Source organism: Suricata suricatta, chromosome 13 (genome assembly GCF_006229205.1).
Source record: "Suricata suricatta isolate VVHF042 chromosome 13, meerkat_22Aug2017_6uvM2_HiC, whole genome shotgun sequence".
NCBI lineage: Eukaryota > Metazoa > Chordata > Mammalia > Carnivora > Herpestidae > Suricata > Suricata suricatta.
Genome location: NC_043712.1, coordinates 62,157,887 through 62,173,307, shown reverse-complemented (window position 1 = coordinate 62,173,307; position 15,421 = coordinate 62,157,887). Strand labels below are relative to the sequence as shown.

At 36.8% G+C, this 15,421-nt stretch overlaps 1 protein-coding gene across 3 annotated transcripts in view; it reads left to right on the top strand.

Annotated features, from left to right (window-relative positions):
* The window catches only part of ERCC6L2 (ERCC excision repair 6 like 2), a 148,493-nt gene that overhangs the window by 115,134 nt on the left and 17,938 nt on the right, over positions 1-15,421 (top strand). For all 3 annotated transcript variants that reach the window (XM_029920474.1, XM_029920473.1, XM_029920475.1), the window contains one exon: positions 1,290-1,444. In XM_029920474.1, the coding sequence (XP_029776334.1) occupies positions 1,290-1,444 (155 nt within the window). The remainder of the gene's footprint in view (positions 1-1,289; positions 1,445-15,421) is intronic.

Sequence of the window (15,421 nt, the reverse complement as noted above, 5' to 3'; positions counted from 1 at the left end):
CTCATTCCCAAAAAAACAATGTGAAAGAAGCTGATATACAAGCAAGGATAGTTTGATGCAGAAACTTTAATCATAAGTGTTTGACTTATTTACAAAGCAAGCTTTCTTTTGTGGTTATTCAAAAGTTCATTATAGATTTTTTGATACCCTCGTAACTAAGTACTGGACTATCCTTTGGTGTCTGTGCTACGGTTAGGTTTAGGTTTGAGGAATTATTGCATAAACTGTTCTGTAAAAGATCAGCTGAGTTTTGTTTTTGTTTTTTACTGTGTAAAAGATGTCAGTAGTGTGGAACTAATGCTATTTTGAATAATGCATAAAATGTCATCAGAATTAAGAAATCGGAGTAAATGTTCTGTCAGAAGAATCCTTGAATCCTTCTGGAGGTCTTAAACTTGCCGTACTCACTCCCTGGTGTTTGAAATTTAGGGAGGGTTTTATTTTAGTTGCCCTTTTAGTTACCTTATTTAACAACATCTTGTTTTCTAATGATTGTCGGTTTGAGTTGAGAGAGGTTCAGGACAGGAACAGCACACGTGTTGAAGGTCATAACTGAGGGTCATTGCCAGGGATGTTTGTGGGAGCTTTTACAGACCTCAGTTCTAGCCTTCTCTTTTATGACCACAATTTAAAAGTAAGTTATGAGTACCTGGAAGCAAAGCAATAAAAAATGTAACCATTTTTAAACATCTTTCAGATAAAAGCTGTAAGTTAGTTTTTTTCAGTTCCTAAAAGCTTCCAATCTTGACATTCTCTGGGCATTTATACAAAAAAGGCAAAATACAAACAGTAAAACTCAACAAAGTCAACCAAACGAAACTCCCTGGTCACAAACCTCCCACTCCCACTCCATTGCTGTAATTAAGTGCATGTTTAAAGGAACAGATAGATGAGGCTAGCAATTGCTGTTTAAATTAGTAGAAAGGTTTTTACGTCAATTGAAGCAACAAATCCATAGAGATGACCCTTCACCATGACTTTTCTCTTCACCAAAACCCCTTATTTCAGGTTTAAATCTAAAGATTTTTACCTAATCTCAGAAGTTCTCATATAGTTGAGAATGAAAAGTCATTTACAAGTTAACCTAGACAAGTATATTAGAACTTTCTCTTTTCAATTTTTTTAAAAAGAATATTGTAATGTTAACATACTGAGTGTTTTTCTTGAGGATTAAAAATAAAACAAACATAACCTCTCTTTAGTGGTACTGCTGATAATTTTTAAAATATATGTGCAACCATATTGCTTCACAATGAGGCATCACTTAATAAACATCAATTGCCTTCTAGATGGTGTTCAGGAAGTGGCTTATATTCACTCAAACCAGAATGTGATTGGATCAAGCAAAGCTGAAAATCACATGAGCCGATGGGCAGCACGTGATGTGTTTGAATTGAAGCAGTTTTCCCAGCTTCCTGCTAACATAGCTGTTTGCACTTCTAAGGTAAGAGAACATAGGGTATAGACATCTTTAGTATTTAATCTCCTCTTCATAGAAGTTATTTAATACTCCCTCCAAAGTAGCTACTTAGACTGTAAGTCACATATGAGTAAGTATAAAAAAGTGCACCATTTGGAGCACTGTAGTCACTAAAAATGTTTTATATTAAAAGGCAAATCTAGGGGTATCTGGATGACTCAGTCGGTTAAGCATCCAACTTTGGCTCAGGTCATGATCTGACAGTTCGTGAGTTCGAGCCCTGCATCAGGCTCTGTGCTGACAGCTCAGAGCCTGGAGCCTGCTTCTGATTCTGTGTCTCCCTCTCTCTCTTCCCCTTGCCTGCTTGTACTCTCTCTCTCAAAAATAAATAAACATTTAAAAATATGTTTATAAATAAATAAAAGCCAAATCTATATATAAATCCCTAATAATTGCTTAATAATTCCCCTCAATAAAAGTTTGCCAAAAAATGAGAAATCTGAGGGGATCATGCAGTTATTTAAATCAGAATCAAAACCATTTCTGTTCATATAGAAAAAGGGGAGTGTATAATAAGATGCCCTTCAAAATGTTTTACCCCACATAAAGCACACACACACAAACTAGCTTCCTGTAGAATGTTTTTAGCAAAAGGATTCATATAATGTTATAAGTAATAAATACTTCCTATATGATTTTCTCATTTAAAACTTGCTGTTATATAAAAATACGGCTTTATATAAATGTATTTTATTTACACATAATCACTTTCATCGGATGTTTGAAAAATATTTTCTTCTCTTTGGCTTGTTGTTCTTTATTCTAAGAGCCCGGGATTCAGTTTTCTAACACTTATGTGTAGGAGAGAAAAGTGGGCACCGTATATAACAAGGACACATACTTTGTTTCTAGTTAGTCCTACTTTTAAGAAGGAAGTGGGAGAAATGCCTCTGAACTGTCAAGCTGTCTTTATTTATTGTTACTCCTCTGGTTCCACGAAGAATTTGGATTCTCTTAAACAATAAAATCAGAATACAAAGTGAAATTCAGAACCAAGGAAAATATAAATTAAACTGCAAGTTTAGGACTAAAAGAAAGTTAGAATGCAGATATATAGGACATAATGTTCTTACCTAGATATTTTTTTTAAATGATAAATTTGATCGAGTTTCTTGTAGACAAAACAAAGGAAGTAAGCAATTCATTTAGTGTTTTTTCAACTACTGCATTTGGAAATGTGTGTGGGCACTTTGGGTGGTCACAGTGACTGAGTGCCCGGCCGGCATTAATGTCTGAAGGCCAGGGATACTAAATGGCTGTTGTGAGGAGGGGGGGGGAGGGCCATCCCACATGCCAAGAATTGTTCTGCTTAAAATGCCATAACACCCTGCTGAGAAACACTGAGCTAAATGATTGTCCTTAAGGAAAAGGAAACAAAAAATACAGGCTCCTCTAGGGAGGAGGAAAGCTCTCTTCCTGGTACTTATTGAGGAAATTTGTCACCTGGAATTTTAAATGGAGACATTCAGTGATCTAGTGAACAGCGAGTTGTCTTATAATATGCTTAGAGTAAATGTAATAACAGACTTTGGAAGGCTGTGCTTTTAGCATTTTTTATTGTAATCCAAAGGGACAATGCAGTACACAAAGGTATAGTTTCATGACCCAATATGCTGCTTTTTTATATTCTCATTTGATCTATGAATATACCACTTTTCAACCAACACTGTAGAGAGCATTTCTCTACTTCACCTATCTTGTAGGAAATGTCTGAAAACACTAGTCCGCAATATGCTGTGTTTGCCAGAAACTGGCTATATTAGAGCCTATCAGAATTTCTTAAATAGACAGCTGATTTTTATTAGGGTTATTTTAACCATACCCCTTCTTTTAAGTCATGCCCTTATCCAAACAAATAAATTTTAATGTGAGAATGTCACATAATTTGGCAACCCCCTGTAGTAGATGTCAATGAATAAATTTAATTGGATATTGGTTGTTAGTTTATTTAAATATTTCTCAGAGAAGAAATTTGAAGCCTCATCTGATTCTTCCCAAAATGGACCTAAGAAGCAACCCCCTAGATATAAAAGCAATAAAACATCCCTTTGGAAATTTCTTAAGGAAAATTGTAAAAATGAAAATGCTAGAAATACACTTTACTATTAATACTAGTAGTTCTGAATCTTTTTTAGCCCCAAAATTCTTGAGGTAGACAGCACAATCTCATCAGGAACTGTGTCTCTTCAAGTGGATATCAGAGTGAGGCACATTTCTTGATGAGAAACAAATTGGAATATTCATCCCCTAGGATTTCTAATATGCCCTCTGAGGCTGTATGTCTCTCCATCACACACAGACCAACTTAGTAAACCTTCAGGGAGTACGAAGAAATGTGTTGTTTAATGACTAAATCATAGTGGGTGCAAAATACTCAGGAAAGCTTTCAAGCCACTAAGGCAGTCGAACCCCGTGCCACCAATGCTAGCAGGCCAAGAACAGTCTGTACGAACACGCTCCTTTCAGTGGCTAGCCTCTTTAAATCAGTACTTGATACAGTAAGATTCAGTCCCTCAGATTTTGCCTGTACCAGTAACAATATGGCTGTACTTTACTTGAAAGCTGTAATATACTACCTATATGCAAAAACCACCTAGGGACAGTATATGAACTTAGCATTCAAAAAGAAAAGGCTTACTTATTATAAGAAAATCAGAACTTTCAAAATAGGTAGTGCTCATCCATATTTATGATCTTAGTTTTTCATCAACCTCAAAAACTAAATCTACTATATTTTTATATAAAACTACAACCCCTTATATATATCTCATGCTTTCCTCATTTTAGTTTAATTGGCAATAAAGAACTCATATAATACGAGTTTCCTTTTCAATTTGTTGAACTCTGTACTCTTCTGAGGCAGAAAGAATTTTGATAGCTACACCTAGCCTATATAGCATGCACTGTACTCAGAATGTCAGAGTTTAAATTCCTAGTTCTCCCACATACTTCCTGTGTGACCATGAGAAAGGGACTTACCTTCTCTGTGCCTCAGTTTCTTTGTGTTTAAAATACAAATAATTATACTTCTTGTCTCAAAAAGTTGTTGTGAAGACAAACTGAGGTAAAAATGCTCTGGACAGTACCTGACACAAAGTAAGCACTCAGTGAATAATGTGTATTGTTATTATTACCACTGGCTAAGACTAATATCAAGTCTCTAATTCCCCTGGAAGGTGGGGATCAATGAAGAAAAATAATCCATAAATAGTTGTATGCAACCATATTTAATTATAAATTTTTAAAATGGGTGATATTAGCAGATCCGGGGCTTTGGACTCCCTTTAAAAGGAAAACAAGAGGGGTGCCTGGGTGGCTTAATTGGGTAAGCATCTGACTTTGGCTCGGGTCATGATCTCGCAGTTCCTGAAGTTTGAGCCTCACGTTGGGCTCTGTGCTGACAGCTCAGAGTCTGAGCCTACTTTGGATTCTGTGTCTCCCTCTCTCAGCCCTTCCCCCATGCTCACTCATGCATGCTCTCGCTCTCTCTCTCTCTCTCTCTTTTCCAAAAATAAACATTAAAAAAGTCTTTTAAATAAAAAAATAAGAATATTCAAGGTAGAATATTTTCATAATTTTATGTGACTACTGATTTTTGCTTATGAAAATAGAAAGCCACTCAATATATTAGTTTATTTTAGATATTCTGTGTTAGAATTGAAAATATTAGAAACTTTTCTATTGAAAGCTATAGCTTATTTTCTCTTTTGATTCATCAATTGAAGTGACTACTTTTAATTCAAGATATCGCCATAGCTGCTGACAGACATTGAAATGAATGAGACATCACTCTGCCATCAGACTAATCCTTTTGCATTATCTCTGTACATAATATTCTTGGTTCTCCTCATTGTAAATCTTCTGGAAACTAAATACTACCTCAGTAATGTCAGGGAGGCGGAATGATGGTAGTATACTCTTTCTCTTTACTAAAATTATTTGTAAAGATCGTTAAATTAATGATTTCCAAAGCAACTTTTTAAAAATCTATTATTGTACATATCTGAGACATTGACAACATTTCAAGACCATCTCAGAATTTTTATGAAAAAAATGTTCACAATCACTTATTTCATCATATCTGGTCAAAATTACTTCAACACCTTTAATAGATAAATCAACGAAGCATACTACCATCTTCGATTAGAGAGATTTGCATGTCACTCGCTGAGAGGTTTTGCAGTTTGTAGTATGTTGGTGGGTGGCAACAGTGAATTTGCAGTTTTGAAAAAAATTAAAAATAGTTATGGAAAGAGAAGAGAATAAACTAAGATAAAGGGAAACAAAGCAAGGTGAAAGCAGTAGTGTCAGAATCACCTGCAAACCTCTCGCTTCTGAGGTCCCCAGACCTCCCACCTGCAGTCCGTATCTTTCATCTTGGGGCTCACATCCAGAACCTTTAGTGCTGAGACTTCTTCTGAGTGCTTCTTGTCTGTCACCACAGTTTTATTAGAGACCTTTATTTTTGTTTGAAAAGACTGTGTGTGTGTGTGTGTGTGTGTGTGTGTGTGTGTGTGTGCGCGCGCGCGCGCGCGCGCGCAGCCAGATACAGATATGTTGTCTCCTTTTCTAAGAAAAAGAAAACAAATCCTATTTCTTTCTATGAAAGCAATACACGATTAACAGTGGCCACAATATGCAGATATTTCACTTCCAAAGGAATACTGGAGTTGATCTAAGTAAGGGCTTTTAACTAAATTGCAAAGAAGTATACTAAATGGAAAAATCACACAAGAGAAATAGTGTAGAGCACTGTCCTTGAAAACCTCCTATGGTTTTGAGTTGCTCAGTCCTTCCGATGTAATTATTGATAGCCCTGATGACAAGAACTCTGAACCTGCTTTTCAAATACAACAATACATTAAGAGGCCTAAAATATACTATCGTTTCCATCTTGCCTTTGGTTTCTTACAGTTTGTACTTTTATAAAGTAATTTCTATTTATATGACATTTTACAGATGTCCCAAATGAAAACCTATCTCTTCTATCATAAATTTCTAATCATGCCTTTGTTATTGAGTGATACAAACTATCTAAGATAAGAACTCGTTTTACCTTAAATTGCACTTAGATATTTTAGAACCATGTCTGAAGACAGCTTATTTTAAAAGATGAGATGTCTGATAGCAAGAGGGAAAACCTGTGTGATTTAGGTCTAAGCTCAGATCAGAAAGAAATGCTTTAAGCATTCAAAAGAATTGATAATACCTTTATTAGAGCTAATTTGTTCCTTTAATATATGGAAGTATGTCACAGAATTTAGCTATACCTGTTTGTGATGTGCTGCCTCATTTTTTCAGTCAACTGCATGTTTTCAACTTAAGTATACTTAAAGTTTTCTGAAAAGAAATGTACAAAGACAGCATTCAATTAAGGATTAATCACTATGGCAACGGAGACTTGGTGACTGAGAGGGGGAGGATGTATTCTCCCTCAGTTTCCTGCCAGCTGTCATGGTCAACCTCTGCTGCCTGAATCCAAGCCAAAATATAGACTGTGACCAACTCTAAGAAACTATATCTGTATTTTTATAAATTGGTACAAGTATCAGACTATAAAAGAAGACTTAATCCCCTGAATGGGATGACAGACACTTGGCACTCTTGCCAGTGTTTGACAGAGAAATAACGGGTCGCTTTGTAGTAAAACCTGGATTAATAGTAAACCCTTCTTTATGTTATTGCAGTGTGGTGTAAACGAGAGGCCTACGCATGCTGTCGGCCCAGGCCAGGAGGGAGCGTGGGGAAGGGTGCCTTTTATAACCCATGCAGGTTTAAGCACTGTTCAGAGTACTGTAAATACAAAATGTCGTGTCAGTAAGAACTCCTCTTTCTTGTATTTGTATTAGGTTGGCATTTTGTAGATTACTTAAAGAAAGGATTTCTATGAGCTATGGTGGATTTGATTGCAGTATGTTTATACAGCTTTTGGAGTCAGCAAGGAGGGATGGACTGTTTACAATGAAGCAGACTTTGGGGAGATATAGCATTCCATTATCCTATTTTTCAGGATACTGAATGGCCTGATGGTTTAAAGTAATCGTTCACAAATGACTGGTTTATGAAGTAGTTGAGTAAGGAAGGTTTATGGTTTCAGCATGTAATGAAATTAACTCTTACTGGGTGGGATTTTTCATGGTTTCATCATTTTTCTTTCTGTAGCTAGATGTTAATTTTATGGCATTTGTATCAGAAAGTTATTCTTTCATATAATCTTAGTGGAAATCAAGAGTTTTTAAATTTTGTGTGTCTATGTATGAAATTATGTAACTAGTGTTGGCATGAAAAATTTGTATCCTTGGAACTAGGATTGATTCAGAAAGATAGTGTGTCAATTGTGAGGAACACCCATTACCTAGTCAGAGGAAGGAGAATCTGGTGTTAACTTTAAACAAGCACACCTAGCTCCCTCCTAGCCAGTGGCTATGAGTAGATGTGGCGTCCTTTCTCGCAGTTGCATTACCTGGATTAATGGAGAAACAGGACTGCTGACCTGATGTGTACAGAATGCATCCAGCTCCTTCTGATAAAGGCATTAAAATTACTCACAATATAAATTTTTATTGTTGTAATTATGATTATTGCTGATCAGTAAGGGTGATGAGTGAAACTCCCTCTCTTATTCTCTGTAGTGACTCAATACATTTTTTTGTTGCTAATAGTACCAAAATAGCATATGTTAGAATACCATAAAAGATATCTAGTGTCCTCCAATTTTATAGACAAAGGACCCACCTTCTGCTATCACTCACTTGTCATGAAGAATTCTATAGAAAAAAATTATATTTGAAAGGAATTATAAACTGATTTCATAATGAACTGGACTGAGAAAAAATAATCTTTACCTATCAGGAAATAGTTGTGTCCTAACTCTCCTCCCAGCTGGCCATTGTTCCAATTGCGCAGTAGATAGATGTCGCTTCTTGGAACAGTTTCTCTGTTGAGAATAGCTGGAAGATTCTAAATAGTTAAAAAATACTATTTCTTCAAACAGTGCCTTCTCATTAACAATAGAAAAGCTTAGAGATATAAGACCTCATTAAACTCTTGACTTTACCTTGTGACTTAAAGAAAGTTAAGAATTTAATAGCCCTTTTCAAATTATATATTATCTTGTGAAAACCATGGCATCAGTTGGAATGGCCACTTCATGGAAACACCTATTGCTTTATCATTGGAGAACCCTGTCTCTACACATATGAATTCTGAATTTTTATAGGATAATGAGACAAAATTATAAGACTAGCAAATCATAGTATTTCAGAATTTGGAGGATTCTCAGAGACTATTTGATGCAAATGTATCACTTTACTGATTTAAAAAAATGAGAGGGTAAGTGGCTTCCATCAGGCTCGGTAATGTCAACTTATATCCCTACAGTCTTTCAATCCATCTGTCTTCTCTTGTGCTTTTTCCCTTAGTTTCTTTGGCTTCTATTTTGTTCTGGAGGTTTGGTTTGGTTTTCTGTTTTATTTCTCCATTTTACATTTCCAATATAACAAATCAGCCTAATTTTTCAAAATAACTTGCCTATGAAGAACCACCCTCACTTTAGCAGTTAAACAAAAAAATTCAGGTGGACTGAATATATCTCACTTTAAGAAATATTTTGCTAGATAGTTAAAGCTCTGTCTGGACTCAAGAAGTAACAGTGACATTGTTGGCAATATCTACTGTGCCAAAGATGTTTTGGCAAAGGCATAATTTTTTATTTTACCTTTTTCTCTTATGCTTTAATTTTCTCATCCCCCAAATCTCCAAATCTCTCTACCTTCCAGAACCTACTTCTGATCCTGTTATCTCTTCCACAAAGCCTGCCCCAACTCCTCCCTACATTGGAACTAAGATGTCCTTCTTCTTACACTCTTTCTGCTTTACCCAATAGTACTTTCTATGGCCTATTGTTCTGAAGTATGGCTTCCAAATTTGTTTTATAAATACACATCTTTTTCTTCTTTTCTAATGAAACTCTGGACTTTCAAATAGCTGGATATATCCCTGACTCATTTTTGATAACCCCAGAGATTTAAAATAGTGTCTTATATATAACTGATACCTTTTGAATAAATTTAGGTTTTCAGTCACAGTAAGGGCAAGGGTACAGTGAACCCATCACTATGTTTTGAGAATTTTAAGTGGTTTACACTGTTCCATGAACAATGTTCCTGGTTTTCCTGGAAATCCTCTGCAGATTGTTCAGAGCTACCACTGGACATATTTACTGAGCCATGAAAAATGGTCCCTCCTTATCTGAATGAGAAGTATTCTCAGGTTGCCTGGCACCCATGGTCTTCAATAAATTTACTCAGTCTACACTTCTGTAACCATATCATCTACTGTCTGATCCTCCACTCCCAGTGGACCCAATTCAAGTTCCACTTCCCTTCATAAAGCCTCAGTCTTCAGAGATCACTCTGTTCCAAGTTCCTTTCATACCCATACTCTATGCCAGTCCTCATTGTAGACATGGTGGACACCACATTAGTGTTGGTTACCTCAAGTGTCTTTGTTCTCTCCTCGGGTAGGTTACAGGCCGCTTAAGGACGGGGACCATGATGTACACTTTCATAAACACCACAGCCTAGCAACAGGCAGCACAGAGTGGGAGTTCAGCAAATCATGGTCATTTAAATTCCTGCACGAAAGTATTACATAAGGCACAACCATGTTCACCATGAAGTCAAGGCTCCTCAAGTCTTAACTCCACAAGTTGATGTTAAATCGGGTGCCCTGGCAGATCATGTAAGGAGGTTGGTCATTTTAGAGGAACATAAATGCTGGTATTCTTCATTTTCACTCCTTACTTGTCATCTGTTGGCTGCAGTGCTGGTATAGGAAACCCACTCATGAAGGGAGAATATGGGTAACAGGGCCAGAAAAGATATCCCTACCCATTCATGACTTTGTAAGCGTTCCTCATCTAGCAGTAATACATCTAAACAGTCACTTTTGGACCTCAATTTTCTGTCTTCCAAAGTTATGTGAAATGTCTTATCATGCTTCTTTCCATGGCACACAAGGCCTCTCTCAATTTGACTCTAGCCTGTTTTTTCATGCTTATTCTGTGATACTCGTTCAAAATTATTGATACTCTTTACCAGGCACTGTGCTAGACACTGGGGATATAAAGATGAATGGGATTTTCTAGTCAGCTTTTCAAATTATGAACCAGCCTCCAGGTACACCATAGACCTTTACCCTGCCATGCCTTTGCTCCTGTGGTTCTTTTGTTTAAAATTCCAGTTCACCTGTGTCTGCTTATTGGACTCCTACCCCTTGTATCATCAGTGACAGCTGTCCTGTAAGGCCTCTCCAAAGTAGTGTAAATGTCTTCCTCATCTTCATTTTTTGTGTGTATCTGCTATAGTATTTACCATTGTATTATGTATTATGTACATACGATACATATTATATGTATGTCTACAGGATGCTTTCAGCTGCAAGGAATAGGATACACATCTACAATTAGCCTATACAGATAGACACGTGACAAAATGCTCACCATCACTAGTTGTCAGGGAAATGCAAATCAAAAACACAATGAGATATCACCTTACACCTGTCAGAATGGCTAAAATCAGAAACACAAGAAAAAACAAGTGTTGGTGAAGACGTGGAGAAAAAGGAACCCTCGTGCACTGTTGATGGAAATGCATACTGGTGTAGCCACTACAGAAAACAGTATGGAGGTTTCTCAAAAAATTAAAAAATAGGTCCAGTAATTCCACTACTGGGTATTTGCCCCCTGAAAATGCAAACACGAATTTGAAAAAATAGATGCACCCCTATGTTTATTGTAGCATTATTTACAGTAGCTGAGATACGGTAGCAATGCAAGTGTCCATCAGTAGATGAATGGATAAAGAAGATGTGGTGTATGCATACGATGGAATTTTACTTAGCCACAAAAAATTAGATCTTGCCATTTGCAACAACACGAATAGACCTCGAGGACATCATGCCAAGTAAAATAAGTCAGAGAAAGACAAACACCATATGATTTCACTTATGTGTGGAATCTAAAAAGCAAAACAAACCAATAAATAAACAAAAAGCAGAAAGAGACCCATAAATACAGAGAACAAAATGAAAGTCGCCAGAGGAGAGAGGGTAGGTTGGGGATGGGCAGAATGGGTGAAGAGGAGTGGGAGATACAGGCTTCCAGTTAGGGATGAGTAAGTCACAGGGCTGAAAGATACAGCATAGGGAATACAGTCCGTGGTGTTCTAATAGCACTGTGTGGTGACAGATGGTAACTACACTTGTGGTGAGCCTAGTACAATGTATAGACATATCAAATCACTATGAAACTATGTAACATTGTATGTCAATTATATTTCAGTAAAGATAATTAATTGATTGATTAATTTATAAAAGTAACCTGTACAGTGGACCATTGAACTAATTCACATAATAGCAAGCCTGTTGAGAAGTATTTCTAGGTTTAGTGCTAGAGCCCAATCACATTGTAAGGATTCAGGCTTTCTCATTTTCGGCATCCCTGGCCTTGGCAAGTCAACATTTAGTCCCTGGGCCTTTTGACTTACGTTGCAGGATGACCACCGCCCCTCAAGAACTCATTGTCTTATAAAAATGCATCCAAAGTCAGAAAGGTGTGGTTCTCTCATATACGTCTCCTTTTGTTGAGGAGAACAGTCTTTGTTGCAAAACATGACTAGTTGGCCTAATCTCCATTTATCCCCTGGAGAACTGAGCGAGCAATCCACTTTCCAGGAGCACTTCTCTAAGAGAACTCCAATTTTGTTCAGACAACAAAGAAAGTAACAGTGGCTCTTGGTAGGCCTCACCAATGTCAGCCATTGTATTCCAGGTTAGACTGGGAAACTCTTTTGCATAAGGAATGGAAACTTTCTCTTTTATTCCCTGGAGCTAGGACAGTACCTGGTACATAGATATTCAATCAGAGCTTACTGATTTTAATTGAATTTCTAATAGCTACTAAATAAAGCCTTCTCAAAGAGAGTCTACAAATAAAAAATGTGAGGAATTACTCTAATTTCTAATATGAGCATGAATTCATGTGTAGTAGACTGGCTTTAGGCAGAATAAATATATTTGAACTGTGGTCCTTAATCTAACATTGGAATTTGTGATATTTTTGAAAACCTCCTGACGAGGATAATATCCCTTTTAACATGATCAGAGTCATCGCTCACCACTTTTATGTCAAGATTGTTGGTGAGTTGATGTTTTATTTTAAAGGTACTGTCATCTCGTAGCCAAGGTACTATCAGAATCAATTTTCAATTAATCTGTAAACAATTTTCATGACTGTAGCAGCAACTGCTTAAAAATGGAATTGGAGGGGCGCCTGGGTGGCTCAGTTGGTTAAGTGTCCGACTTCGGCTCAGGTCATGATCTCACGGTTCTTGGGTTCGAGCCCTGCATTGGGCGCTATGCTGACAGCTAGCTCAGAGCCTGGAACCTGCTTCAGATTCTGTAGCTCCCTCTCTCTCCGACCCTCCTCTGCTCACGCTGTTTCTCTGTCTTTCAAAAAAATAAATTAGAAAAAAAATATTTAAAAAACATTTTTAATGGAATTGGAAAGCCATAACCTACTTTTATTCAGCATTTAAAGCTATTATGTTACTGTTGCCAAGTGAAGTAATAAATACCTTAAGGGGAAGAACTTTTTGCTTTTGGTAAATTGCCTTCCAAAAATTTTTCTTACTTGTGTTATGTTTTTTCATCCACCATTCATTTGTTGAAAGGCTGTCTGGTAAATGACTCAGGACTCAATATAAAAAAATATGTATATGGTTGCTTTTTGTTAGAGGCATGTATAGCTCCAGTTACATAGGTAAGGTCTAAACAATCAAAATAGTTTCCAATAGAATAAGGGCCCCACGTATTCAAAGAGAGCCCCCTGGTCTTGTTGTATTCCTTTGGTGGGTGAAATTAGGAGTTTTGGCCTACATGCAACATTGTTGCTGCTTGGCTTGGTATGCTATATGCAATTACAAAACATTTTAAATAAAGGTAGATTCCATTTATATAATAAAGCTGTCAAATGAGAAATTGAAATAACAATGCAAGAAAAAAGGTATGCAAGGAGAGTCTCATGGATCTGGATCTTCAAGCATGGGTAGAATTATGTTGGGCAGAAGGCAAGGCTAAGGAAATTTGGCTCCAGAAATGAATATGCATGATGTGTTTGGCAGTAGTGGAAGACTAGCCTAACCAGGCAGCCTATATTGGACATCAGGAAGAGTAAGACTGCATTGGGGGAACACATCATGAAAGGCCTTGCATGTAGAGAAATAATCAAAAGATGGTAAACTGACCTGAACAGACCTGAAATGTTAGAGTTTATACTTTGACAAGTAACTTTCAACATGTGCAGAATATCTAACCATTCCCTGGTGAAGAAGGCCAAGAGCCAGGCCTGGAGCTGGTAATCTTTATTCTAGACAGAAAGACTCTTCTGTTTTCACTCAAGAAGGGGGGAGCCTTTTCCTGTATGTAGGCATAAAGCTGGGTGAAACCAAAATCCACTCTTAATCATCCTGGTCAGAATTTCCAGCATGGAGGTATCACGTATGTGCTGATTGAAGGCAAGTCAGCTTTTTATAGATGAACAGTTCCCAAAATGTGGTCCATGGCCCCCTGAGATATCTGAGACTCTTTCCGGGGTCTGCAAGGTCTGAACTATTCTCAGAATATTTTGAAGTCCCCTTTTCACTTGTTGACCTTGCACAAATGGTACAAACGCAGTGGTGAAAAAACTGCTGACAGCTTAGCATGAAACAGTCAGTGGCCCCAAATCATACCTAGTAGTCACTGGATTCTGTACATACGTACAGAACAAGAAAACTAGTTTCTCTGATGAATATCTTTGATTGATTTCTATCCTTGATAAAAATGGCTCATTTTTATCATCTCTCAACCCTTTATACTCATCTTTTTTTTTCTATTGTTTGATAAAATAGGAAGTGCACATAAGCACTTGTATACTTGAGCTTATATAAAGTGAACTAGACACTTTTTTTCTAATAAAACATCGTTTGTACTTGAAAGAATGGCTGACAGACAGACTGGTTATTTAGATTTGGTAGGTAATTTCTTAAAAACGAACCTAGTGAGTTTGGCACTTCAGGGAAAGCAGTGGGCATGGATGTGTTGCCAGGGATAAAATTCAAGCTTTCAATTAAATTGTTGAAAATTTTGTATCTTCCACCATGACACCTTCGCTATACTTACATATTTCTTCCTGAGGCAGTAAGTGATAACAACAAATATGATTTGCCAGTGCTGTATAATTGAATATGTCACATTTTAAAGATCTACATAACTCAGTTCATTGGTGTTTCCAAATGATCAGTGAATATCAGTAAGTCATGCATGGGGGAACAAAATCTGGCCAAAGGACAACATATGCCAATGAATTTTAACAATATAAAAATTTATTGATATGGTTTCAGATTTTACATGAAACTAACATTGAGTTTTGATATAGTATCAAAAAATTATCTGGAAAGGCTATTAAAATATTCTTCTCTTTTCTAACTACGTATGTATATGATGCTGATTTTTTTCATATACTCCAACCAAAATAACCTGGCTATAACAGATTGAATGCAGAGGCCAGAAATGAGAATCCAGCTGTCTTTTATTAATCCAGCTATTAAAGATAGTTATGAAAATATAAAAAATGTAGCCATTCTTCTTGCTAATTTTTGTTTGGTTTGGAAAATATAAAATGTTTCTTGTTGCTAAAAAGAGTTATTCAGGGGCAGCCTGGGTGGCTCAGTGAGTTAAGCATCCAAATCTTGATTGTAGCTCAGGTCAGGTCATGATCTCACAGTTCATGATATCAAGCCCTGATGTAGGCTCCACATTGATGGTGCAGATTCTCTCTCTCCCTCTCTCTCTCCCTGCCCCACTTGTGTCATGCAAGTGCACATGCATGTGCTCTCTCAA